We start from the raw sequence: 12876 nt of genomic DNA on the forward strand, positions 1-12876 counted from the left end.
TTTTGATAATTTACTAGTAGGAGGCCGAGAAATTCACAAAATTTAAGCAACCACATCAATGACAAGATGTCTGGAGTGAAACAATCAAATATTTCATACGGTAGGCTACTTTTAGCTTAGAAAACTAAAACAATCTTGTAAACATCACAAAACATTCAACAGTATATACAAAACTTTATCCACAACCTTCATTCACAAACTTCTAAAATATATAAACAGTGTACACACGGCACCCACTGAAATAAGTGCTCCATCAACTCAAGAAGAAATGATTATTAGATCAATTAGCATTCGTCAAGTCCGGCATACTGTATCTCAGCTGCTCCCCTGCTGACTTTTACCAACCGTTCCTTTAGATCACCCCCGACTCATTTTACTCTAAGTGCAAACATGAGTTCCAGGTGCAAACACATTTAGTTCAAACTGACAGTGTTAAAAGATAGGAATCCCCTGACACTGTGCTGCCCACATTCATGGGTCGGTAGCCGGTGGCCTTCTGATTTTGGAACCGGTGTTGTCTAATAGTAGATGTGTAGTAAGGTCATTATAGGTGCTAATTAAACCTTCCAAAGAGACATGAATGGAGGTTGAATCATAGTTTTATGATGCTATTTGTCGAACATTCAGCTCAGCTCTTTCACTGTTATTTCACACACAATAAAGCACAATTAACTGCTGTGTGGGGTTTGAGCTCATCACTAAAGGACTTGCCTATATATATATATATATGGATCTAGATTCCTGTTTAATTTCATGAGCCATATAATATTTTTATAATTTCCATCTACAGTGATGTGTTGCCCAGTGTTTGGTTCTGATCCAGCTACTATATCCAGCCTGTTTCCATGGGCTTCCGCTCTCCTTTAAAGACAAGTGATAGCACCGGCCTATATCAATCTGCCCGCAGGATGCTTTAATCCTCCATTAAGCGGATGAAATGTTGCACTGAGCCTGTGGTGCAGCAGTGACGGCAGGAGCGGAGCTAAAATTTGTGCGCTCGCCCCTCAAACCTGACCGCAGTCATGGAGACCCTGCACCAAATCATCCAGTGCAGCGGAACACAAACCTCTTCCTCCTCGGAACTGGATCCAAATGTCTCAGGTCTCAGTATCCTCTATTTATACGCTGTGTATATTTACAACAGGCCGGATGATTAGGATGCTAGCGCGTAGTGAGGAGAATGTAGGGGGCAATCTTCTTCGGCTATTCTAAGGAGACAAGGAGTTGATCAGGGGTGAGACATCTCCCTGATGTCAGAGCTTGTTTTCAAATAATCTGTCAGAGCTACTTTCGTGAGCTACTTCACACATTCTGCACTTGATCCTTTAAAATATTTTCCTTTATAGCCTTAATATGATGAGGTGAGTGATATCAGTGAGATTGAGATCTCTATTGAAGAGGAGCCAGTGAGAGGAAACATATAGAGAGGAGACAAGCAGCAAACATATGTCGCACATACAGTTGATGCATCACATCAATAACAGACTGTATCCATCTGTAGTTAAAGATTTAGAGGTTCAAGATTCAAAATTAATTATATTTCATTAAATGTCTTTGATGCAAAGTAGTGGGAAGGTTTTAAAATTCAGTAGAAGTCACATCCGGGTAGAAAACTGGCTGTTGATTTGCATTGCAAGGATATGTGAAATTGGCTAACTTGGTCATTTCTGTTTCATATAACATCATGTTGGGGACACAGGGGTTCTCTACCTGGATGTTATCCTGAACAAATATTGTACTTGGTTCTATTACACAGTTACCCAAACTACTTTTTCATGTAGTTCACAATGAAGAGGATGACATTAATCTCCTGTAATGAAACACAAAGCACAAAGATATACTATTCACTGTGGATCTGCTCTCCACAGAAGTTGATGGGGAAGATGTGGGTATCACCTGCAGACAAAATCAGATTTTGTTGAATGCAATGCACACTATTTGAAAGTGTAAAGACGTGGTTTTTGCATGAAGATTGATGAGACAGGTTTGCATCTGAATTGTGGTTTACAACATTGTGTTATTTTCACACTTGAATTCATATAGGCACTTCTTGAACTGAATGTGGACACAGTTAAGTGTCTGTTCTGATGCTGCAGACCTTTACCTGTAGTTGACCTTCTGCACTGACTCTCGGCACACACACACACACACGCTGACAGTGATACATATCTACCAGTGTCCTGCACAGCTGGATGGAGCGTCATGGGCTGTATGAATGATTGAGATGTTCTCGAGTGATAAGCGTTATGGACATGCTCAGAATGTGAAGAATGATCACTAGAGCTTTTGCTTTTGTGAAGAGAAAACATCCATTAAAGCTTCTGTCAGTGTGCAGAGACGTGGAATGTTGTAATGATTTAAGTTTATTCATGTATTGAATATTTGAAACAATTACATCAAAGACATATACTAGTGTCATATATTTTTACTTTTAGTAAAATTAGTTATATTTACAACCTATGATCCAAGATGATGAGTCAGTTAGAGGGTTAGGCTTTGATTGATGGACATAAACCACTGATAAACCAAAATATACAAAATACATTTGTTGACCTGGTGATGGTGCAAGATAAAGTTTTAATCCTGTAAAGAAGTTGTGAAAACAACATTGACATACCATCTTGGTAAAATTGTTAGCTAACAGGTGCTATTTACATGTTATGTTGATCTCCACCTGTTGAATGTATGTGCAATATTCACTCCATTTCCTGTATTTATGTTAGACAAGTCACAGTTTTCAAATGAGGTCATATTTAAAACCTGTGATCCATGATAATAAATGATGATGGATGATTGCTGTGATGGTAAAACCAGCTTTGTTTAGTTTGTTTTGTGTTTTCTTATATTTCATTTTTGTCACTACGGCTAAAAGAGAAACCAGAAAGCATTACACCAACAACATTTTTTTGTCTTTAAGTTGATAGGGCTAACTTGCTAGTAAACTGAAGCAAAAAATGGAGCAATATTATCATTGTGAGTTGTCTTTGTGTGAACTTGATGAATGTAAGTCCAATATTCAATTTATTTTAACTCTGTTTTTGGTCTGTAGTTTTACCTCCTGATGGAAATATCTGGCTCTTTAGCTGTATTCATTTATGCTACACTATGTTCTCCAGCTATTGCTAATTTTCTCTGTCTTACGCTTGGTGCTGAGCAGGAAATGTGTTTTTTGGAGCTTTGCTGAAAACATACTTCGATTGAACATTATATTAAAAGTGAGAGTGAACCAAAACAATAAAGTTGCAGCTGAACAATGAGGTGATACTTGCCAAAAGCTCTGTCAGGCCGAGGGGAGCTGTCGGTCCGAGGGATAAGTCTTTGTATGTTCTTCACTACAAGCAACTGCTTTCAACATTGCCAAATTCATTTCATATAGTGCTATTGTAAAAATATTGCCGCTTTAAGGAAAATTATCACAAATCATCCCAAGGGGCACATGAATGTCTGTACCAAATTTCAACATCTATCCAGTTGTTTTCGGGTGCAGTATATCAGTCTGGACCAAAGAAGGACTGACAGACTAACAATGTCAACCTTAGAGCACAGCTAAAAAGACTTCTAACCACAGTACTGATGTGTGAAAAATATGACGCCTCACGATGAATGTGTTATCAAACAAAGAAAAAGAGAACACAATTTTTAGAGAAGGACTTTTTTAAATAATAAACAAACATTCTCCTAAAAAGCTTATCAAAAAAGATGAAAATCTGGATCTGAATGAGGCTTCAACTTGACAGACGTAACAACTGCACTGAGAGCAAAGAAAGAAAATCCTGGCCTCTCCCTGAGTGGCTGTTAGGGATACAGGGATGGGATCTACTTGGCTTTTGTTTTCCATCTATCATGAGGTCATTACTGCCTGCTGTCATCGTTAGCTGCCCCCTGGATGAAGAGTTTATGCTAGGCAGAAGGGCCTGGCCTCGACCCAGCTTCTCTCTCTGTTTACCTTAGATGCTCATTAAAGTCATGTCATGCTTTTAATATCTAAATCGGACAAAGCCAAAATAATGGCTTAATGAATGCCATTCTTCTGCTCGAGAGAAGACACATTTAGTAACTGTTTTCCTTTCCTTATCAACCAATCACCTAAAGCTGGAGAGATTGTTTATTTTCTTTTAAAGGTTCAGGAATCAAAGGAAAGACATTTAAAGTCATGATCCAGATCTGACGTTTTAGTCCACAGTTCTTGATATTTAGCCGTGCACTTTTCCGCCATGGGAGCAATGTGAGCGAAATCCAGGAGTAACAGAGTATAAAAAGCTTGGTGTGTTTGTTTCTATAGTTACACCCCACGGTGTGTGTGTCCTCTTTTTATTCTTGGCCTGTCAAGTGAGGAGGGCAAGATTTATTTAGGGGATGCAATGAAAAGTGTGATACAGAATGCCTGGATGCATATGGCATCTCTGCTATTTGGCCCACACTTAGAGGAGGAAGGTTGCTGAGTGGTTCACAGTGTTGTCCTAAAAGCATTATCGTGTCCAATAAACAGAGGAACAGAATCATAATTTCATTTGTAAAAGTTACAGTATCAAATCAGACTTAATTATTAATTGTTTCTTTCAAATGTTTCCCTACAACTGATTTTAAATCTTGCAATCTTTTGCTTATAGAGATGAAGTCATTATAAGCCCTTGTTAACTTGATCAATTTACAGTTGCGTTTATGTATTCGAAAAATGTAACTGGATATAAGATTTGTCCTGCTGCACCGTAACATATCATCGCTGACATCAGTGATAATCAAACTTTCAAAGGTTTCAAAAATGCCAACCATGTGATTGAAAGAACTGTGTGAAAATGTTTGAGCAATGCACACGGATCACTTCATCAAGTGTCAGGCCCGACTCAAAAAGATGATCCATAAAAGGCGACTAGGTATTTTTATCTTAACATGACCTTGTGCACCATACTGAGTACACATTCTCACATTCTCACCGCATCCAGTATGACTGCTTGATTTCTCCACCCTGTGCTTCGTCAGTATCACTGCTGAAACAGCCTATTTCATGTATTTTCTTCATACATTTCTATAAATTAATTGAATTTTGACACTAGACATGTTTTATATTTTAAACATTTTCTTGGCATACAAAAGATTGTTTCTGCCCTCATAAAATATATTTAATTAGACCCTGTCAGAATAGAGTTTTCCAAGATTGTATACTGCAAGTATACTGTACTTCTACTTTGGAGGCAAATATTGAACTTTTTACTCCACCACATATATTCGATACTTTAGCTTTGAGTTACTTTGGAGATTGCATGCTACATTAGAAACAAAGAAGCGCACTTAATTAACACAATATCTTTAAATTTCCTCAAGTTTGACTTTTGGGTGGTGATTCCCTTCCCAAAACTCATTTGAGAGGATCTGAGTGGTATTTTGAGCTGTGTTATGTTTTCTTTGCATGTGTGAGACCAAACAGCGTCTATACACCTGTCCTGCCAGCTGATGTCAGGTTATTGTCCCTCAGTGTGGGACCAATGGCCACTCCGGTGCCGAGGTGTCTCACCGGCACAACCTCAGAGGCGCTCTGGAGGATCATTTCACACAGGTCATGTATTGTCTGATTGTGCTCCGTTTTTTGTTTGTTGAAGCCTGAGTAAGAACTCAAATCCTTGCAGAATTATTTGTATTTGACCTAGATTAGTTGTACTATAGAAAAACAGGGAAATGGCATCTACATTAATTAAACTGCATTGTGCATGTCACCCTTTAACTGAGGGTTTTAAGTGTTTGGGATGTCCACTGCAGAATTATTCCCCTCAACCAGTGCTGGGAAGCCAGATTTGGCCTTGAAATGGAGACTTTGATGGTCCTGTTATTAGTGATTGCTTACTTCATTCACATAGTTCTCATCCTTAGACCGTTTCACCCCGCCTCTAAAGCAGGGTGTTAAATCACACAGGTCAGTGATGATACATCAGAGCAAGTAGCTGACTTCAAAGTGACATTAAAAGCAATTGCACAAATACTTCATATGGAGCAATGTCTTCATTTTGCACAAAAATGACTGTTTATTGCTTTATTCAAGTTCAGTGCATGGCATTTATCCCTTAGTGCACTGGTGCCATACACTCCGTACAATTGAATTCTTGTGTGCACAGTAATTACCATTAATTTGATCACACATATTCCACTGAATTAGTTTAAGTTAGCTTTTGCATTGAATTTTTATCCCCCACTTTTCCTCAGTGAGAGAAGGGGAGAGGGGTGGGTGTTGGTTGAGGGAGCACTCTCACAGTCTCGTCCAATGGTCTATCTTAAATTAGCCATGGGGGCAGGAGGCTCCCTCCCTGCACTGACAGAAGGCGGGGCCTGCGCCTGTCACTGTCTACTGTTTCATTATTACCTGCACAGCTCTGCAGCATTCACCACACTTGTGTCTCTGTGTGGCCACACAGAAACAGAGAGAGACACAGAGGACACACTCCAAAGCCCAATTCATCAGAGAGACTTTTCTTTTTTTATGCTTTTTTCCCACGTGGGACAGCAATCTGCCTGCTACTGCTGACTTGTGACATAAATTGCAAGGCAACTAGCAGCAGATATGGCTGCTTGTCTGCACAACTCCCCACTTTCACAAAAGTGGGCACTTTTGAGATGCCTGCTTGTGACATTTGCTCTCAGCTTTTCTTTAACCTCAGTAGATGCAGAGCCGTTTGACCCAGCTCACCTTTATCACCACAGATCTGGACCTAATGAAGACAACATCATCATTGCTAACAATGGGATCAGGGTGCCTTTTGGCAGGTCTGTGTTTCTGGACCCTGTGAATGACTTGGTAACAGACGTGCAGCCTGGTGACCGCTGCCACATCACAGTTTTGGACAATGACCCACTGGCCCAGAAACCTGGGATGCTGACCCCGAAAAAGTTCCCCTGTTCGTTCGGACCAGATGAAGTGAAATACACTCATTTTGGATCTCGGAGCCCCAGCAAGGATCGTGTTAAGCTGCAGCTTCGTTACGACTCCCAGACAGACACAGTTATCATCCCTTTCATGCTGGAAGTTGAAGTGGTTTTCCAGCAGCTTGAGATCCTCACCAGGAATATGCCTCTTAATGTTGAGAAGCTCAGTGGTGACAGCAACCCTATTGATAAAAAGGCTCTGGAGTTTTCCTTTGAGGACGAAGTCACACAGTGTAAGATCACCACTCTGGTCGGCGAAGGAGGTCTTCCCAGGTATGGCACAATTTTGAATAACCCCTCAAATGGCCTAATGGTTGACTGTGCTGAGTTTGTGAAACAGGGCATTCGCTACAAGCACACAGCTAAAACCAATTCACCAAACAGAGACTATATTCCAATGATGGTAGAGCTGCAGGATAACGAAGGCAACACCATAATGCAAGAGTATTTCCAAATGATGGTTAGAATCAGAGAGGGTGCAGAGAACACCGCTCCTAAACCCACCTTTGTAGCCATGATGATGATGGAGGTTGATCAGTTTGTGATGACAGCTATTACAAGCGACATGCTGGCTGCTGAAGATGTTGAATCTGACCCAGATGATTTAATCTTCAACATTACTTCACCACTGAGCCCTGAGCAGGGCTATATCATCAGCACTGATGATCAGAATCTGCCAATCACCTCTTTCTATCAGCGAGACATCAAAGATCTTAAAATAGCTTATAAGCCACCCTCAGAGGACTCAGAAGTAGAGAGGATTTTCCAGCTAGAGTTTGAAATTGTAGACACCGATGGCGCTGTATCGGATACGTTTGCTTTTATGATTGTGGTAAAGCCTATGAATACCTTGGCTCCTGTGGCGACCAAAAATACAGGGCAGCTATTGTTTGAAGGGCAGTCCCGAGCTCTCTCCAGCTCCCAGAATTTAGAGATTAGTGATGAGGATAACCTGGAAGATGTGAAAATAACTGTTGTTGATGGCTTAAAGCATGGAGACCTGACCGTGCTCGGTGCTCGCAGGAAGTTCTTTACACCTGCCGATCTAGACGCAGGGATTGTGGTGTACCAGCACGATGGCAGCGATACCTACAGCGACAACATTATTTTTAGAATGACTGATGGCACTAATGAAGTGGAGTTTTTGTTCCCCATCACTATTGCTCCCACTGATGATGAGCCACCTATTATAAATGCCAACACTGGCCTGGTGCTATTCAAGAATGAAGTCATGCAGATATCTCCCTTCATCCTGAGCGCCACAGATATTGATTCAGAAGATTCCACCATTAAGTTTATCCTAGAACCGCCTTACTCCAATGTAGGGGAGCTCCTGCTAAGGCAAGTGGAGCCTCCATCTGACCCGTCTCTCTGGAAGTTCAGCGAGACAGATGAGATGTTTGAGCAGGTGGTGACTGAATGGTTTCAGCAGGATATTCTCGATGGAAAGCTGTTCTATCGTCACATCGGACCTCATAGCACCACCACAGTCATTGATCACTTTGTGTTCCGGGTCCAAGATGATAATGACCCCCCTAATCAATCAGGTGAACACATGTTTACCATCAAAATCCATCCTGTCGATGACCTTGCCCCAGAGCTTTTTCCGGGCACCACCCTTCACATGACAGTCCAGGAGTATGAGCTGACACACTTCAAGAAAAAGTTCTTGTGTTATAGTGATCTTGATTCAGATGACAGGGACCTTAAGTACACCATTGTTAAGACCCCAACTGACACTGATGAGAACAATCCAGCCCCCTTAGGTGAAATTGTCCTGACTGACAGCCCTGACACTGTAATTACAGAGTTCACACAGGCCCAGGTTAATCACCACAAAGTAGCTTACAAGCCTCCAGACCAGGAGCTGGGCATCACTCCAAAAGTGGCTCAGTTCACATTCATTGTGGAAGACACTGCTGGTAACACAGCAGAAGGACTATTCACCATTTTCCTCCAGCCAGTTGATAACAAACCCCCACTTATCACCAACACAGGGTTCACTGTTATGGAGAGAAGCACATATGTCATCACTAAGAAAGAGCTGCATGCCACAGACACAGATACGGATGATGAAAATATTGTCTTCACCGTGACCCAGATTCCTGTGTATGGGCAGCTGCAGTACTTTGGGATTGAAATGTCAAACAGCGAAACATTCTTACTTGAAGACATTGCAAGTGGTCGCCTAACTTACACCCATGGTGGAGAGGAATCCCTCAGTGATGTCATCAAGCTTGATGTCAGTGACGGTTTTCATGAGGTTCCCATCATCATTAAGATCACCATCGAGCCAGTTGATGATGAGTCCCCCACGATTATGCTCCCAGAAGGTCTGCTCGGAGCATCCATCGATGTACTCGAGAGTGGAGCGACAGAGATTACAAGTAATGTAATTCAAGGCCGTGATGAAGACACAGATGACCTCGTGCTCACTTTCATTGTTGAAGAGCCTCCAAGGCTGGGTGAAATCCTGGTTAATGGTGCTCCTGCTGAGAGATTCACCCAGGAAGACATCATTAACGGAGCAGTGGTGTATGTTCACACATCTGGTGAAATCGGACCACTCAAAGAACACGACTCCTTCAACCTTACTCTGTCTGATTTGTCAGAGCAGTGGGTTGTTGGCGGCAACAAGGTCCAAGGTGTGACCGTTTACGTCACTATCCTTCCTGTTGACAGCATCCCACCTATTGTCAGTGTTGTAGAGCAGTTTGTTGTAGTGGAAGGAGAGAAGAATGTCATTACTCTGGACCACATCCAAGCCGAGGATATCGACACTGACAATGATGATATCCTGTGCACCATCATCGTCCAACCAACATCTGGTTATGTTGAGAACATCTCACCAGCTGCAGGCTCTGAGAAATCCAGAGCTGGGACGGCCATCACTGCCTTCAGCATTAAAGATGTTGCCCTCGGTCATATTTACTACGTCCAAAGTATCCACAAAGGGGTTGAACCTGTGGAAGATCGTTTCACATTCCGCTGCTCAGATGGTATTAACTTCTCTGAACGCCACTTCTTCCCCATAGTCATCATTCCAGCCAATGACGAGAAGCCAGAGATTTTCATCCGTGAGTTCATAGTAATGGAGGGCATGAGTCTGGTCATTGACACACCAATTCTGAACGGGGCTGATGCTGACATCCCCGGGGATGAGCTGCACTTTGAGATCATCAAAAACCCCAAACATGGTTCGATAGTTCAGCAGCTCAGCACTGGCACCATCGCAGTGGAGAAATTCAACTTGGAACAGATCAAAGAGGCATCCAACATTGTCTATGAACACGATGATTCAGAAACCAAAGAGGACAGCTTTGAAATTAGGCTCTCAGATGGTAAACATAAAGTGGAAAAAACAGTTCTTATCATGGTTATTTCTGTTGACGATGAGACACCCAGGATGGCTATAAACGACGGCCTTGATGTTGAGATTGGCGAGACAAAAGTCATCAGTAACAGGGTTTTGAAGGCCACAGATCTTGACTCTGAAGACAAAGAGCTCACATATGTTGTGCGTTACGGTCCAGGCCAAGGATACCTCCAGCGTATCAGCAAGTTTGGTGATGTTGGAGGTAACATTACCCTCGGGATGAACTTCACACAGGACGAAATCGACAAACAGCTCATCCAGTACGTTCACACAGGCCAGGAGGGAATACGTGACCTGCTGAAGTTTGATGTCACAGATGGCATCAATCCCCTTATTGACCGTTACTTTTACATCAACATTGGAAGCATTGACATGGTCTTTCCAGATGTTATCAACAAAGGTGTGACTCTAAAAGAAGGAGGGAAAGTAACTCTTACCACTGACCTCCTCAGCACCACTGACATTAACAGTCCTGATGAATATCTCAGCTTTAGCATCACAAGAGCACCTAGCAGAGGACACTTAGAGAGCACCGACCACCCAGGTGTTCCCATTTCCACCTTCACCCAACTGCAGCTCGCTGGAAACAAGATCTACTACATCCACACCTCCGACGATGAGATGAAAATGGACAGCTTTGAGTTTGAGGTGACTGACGGTTACAATCCTGTCTTCCGTACCTTCAGAGTGTCCATCACTGATGTAGATAATAAGAAACCTGTCTTGACTATAAGCAAATTGGTTGTGGAGGAGGGAGAAACCAAGCTTATCACCCCATTTGAGTTGACAGCTGAGGATCGAGATACCCCAGACAACCAATTGCGATTCATCGTCACCCAGGTGCCAGTGCACGGGCAGCTGCTTTTCAACAACACCAAACCAATCGCTACCTTTACCAAACAGGACCTAAACGAAAACCTTATCAGCTACAGGCACGATGGCACAGAGACCAACGAGGACAGCTTCTCCTTCACTGTCACAGATGGCACTCATACTGATTTTTATGTCTTTCCTGACACTGTGTATGAGACACGCAAGCCCCAGATGATGACCATCCACATCAACACTGTGGACAATGGTGTGCCCCAGATTGTGGTTAACAAAGCTGCCGCTTCGCTGAAGCTCCTCCAAACAGGCCACCTGGGATTCCTGTTCACAAGCAAGGCCCTTCGTTCAGAGGACCGCGACAGTAACCAAAGAGTCCTGAAATACACGGTGTCTGAGGCTCCCCTGCATGGCTTCATCATCAACACCGCTCTCGGCAACGACAGCATCAAGACCTTCACACAAGGTAAGCTAAAGTCACACCATCTAATCTTTTAACAGAGTTTTGAACATTTAAGCTAACACTATTGACCGTGGATTAAATTACCATGTGTTATATGAAAGAGATCAAATCTAATTTGACTCTGCAGCTACTCTTTCACTCTCTCAGTTTACTGCCTGCCCAGTTTTAAGTGACCAAAATAATCAATAATGCTGTTTTAAGGGTTTATTATCACTGATAATGGTCAATATAAGACAAAACTCTGAACTATTTATGAATAAATAAGGTCTTTGCAATATGTGTAAATGATAGATAACAAATGGATAACAACTGATGATTAGTCCTGGGATGACTGGGTGACGAAATGCCATGTAGAGATAATAAGATAATCATTTACTGTGTAATGATACTTGGAGATAATAATACTAATATGAATGCAAATAACAATAATAATCCTAATAATCGATATTTCTGATAAAATAGAAAGTCAATTTATTAGAAATATCTATTACCAAAATATAATTTTACAATAGTATCCTGAATGCTTCAACACACATGTCACCTGTGGTCCATATCACTTTAATTGCAGCCAAAGGGCTGTAACCAAAACCTTGTAAAAGTGGCTTTCGTCGTCACAGTCATCTTAACATTTTCAGCTAACACTCTATCTCTCTATATTTGTCATACCAACAGCTGATATCGATGACATGAAGATCTGTTACGTGCTGTTGGATAAGAGCAACGCCACGAGTGATATCTTCTACTTCACAATCGAAGACAACGGTAGGAACACTTTTATATGTCATACTCGTGTGCACTGACACCAAACTGGGGCCCATTACTTTGGAATCATTTGCCCGAAGGCTCCTCTCAGGCATGATCTGTCTTTTAATGGCTTCTTAAAATGAAAACCTCCTGCACTCTGTCAATCTCCCAAGTGTTTGCATCACAAAGACTTAAAGCAGTTGGCCATGACTGACACCCAGTATAGAGCCACTGTCTCTTTGCGCCCGTCTGGAAAGGGTGCCAGGTTTAAAGGACAGGGGTCAAAGGGGACTCAAGCCAAACACTGACTATGGGTCGGTAAAAGTGAAAGAGGCGGGGCTACCTAATGCTCTAAACTTTATTGTTAGAGAACAATAGGATCCTTTCCCTCAGGGCGTTTTCAAATCTCTCCTTTCATCCTGTGCTTGAAGTGACTGTGAAATGCGTAAAGGTGAAGAGTATTCAGTTTATACTTTCTTCTTGGAATCAATCTCACAAAAAACATGTTTTTGTTCGGCAATGAAAATGGCCGATAAATGCCTGCAAGTGAGCGAAT

The 12876-nt window shown here is 42.0% G+C and overlaps 1 protein-coding gene across 1 annotated transcript in view; it reads left to right on the forward strand.

Moving 5' to 3' along the window:
- The first annotated feature begins 6550 nt into the window (after positions 1–6550).
- The window catches only part of frem3 (Fras1 related extracellular matrix 3), a 30328-nt gene continuing 24002 nt past the window's right edge, over positions 6551–12876 (forward strand). The window contains exons 1-2 of the mRNA XM_073473026.1: positions 6551–11579; positions 12249–12338. Of these exons, the coding sequence (XP_073329127.1) occupies positions 6551–11579; positions 12249–12338 (5119 nt within the window). The remainder of the gene's footprint in view (positions 11580–12248; positions 12339–12876) is intronic.

The sequence above is a fragment of the Pagrus major genome, chromosome 1 (assembly GCF_040436345.1).
Source record: "Pagrus major chromosome 1, Pma_NU_1.0".
Taxonomy (NCBI): domain Eukaryota; kingdom Metazoa; phylum Chordata; class Actinopteri; order Spariformes; family Sparidae; genus Pagrus; species Pagrus major.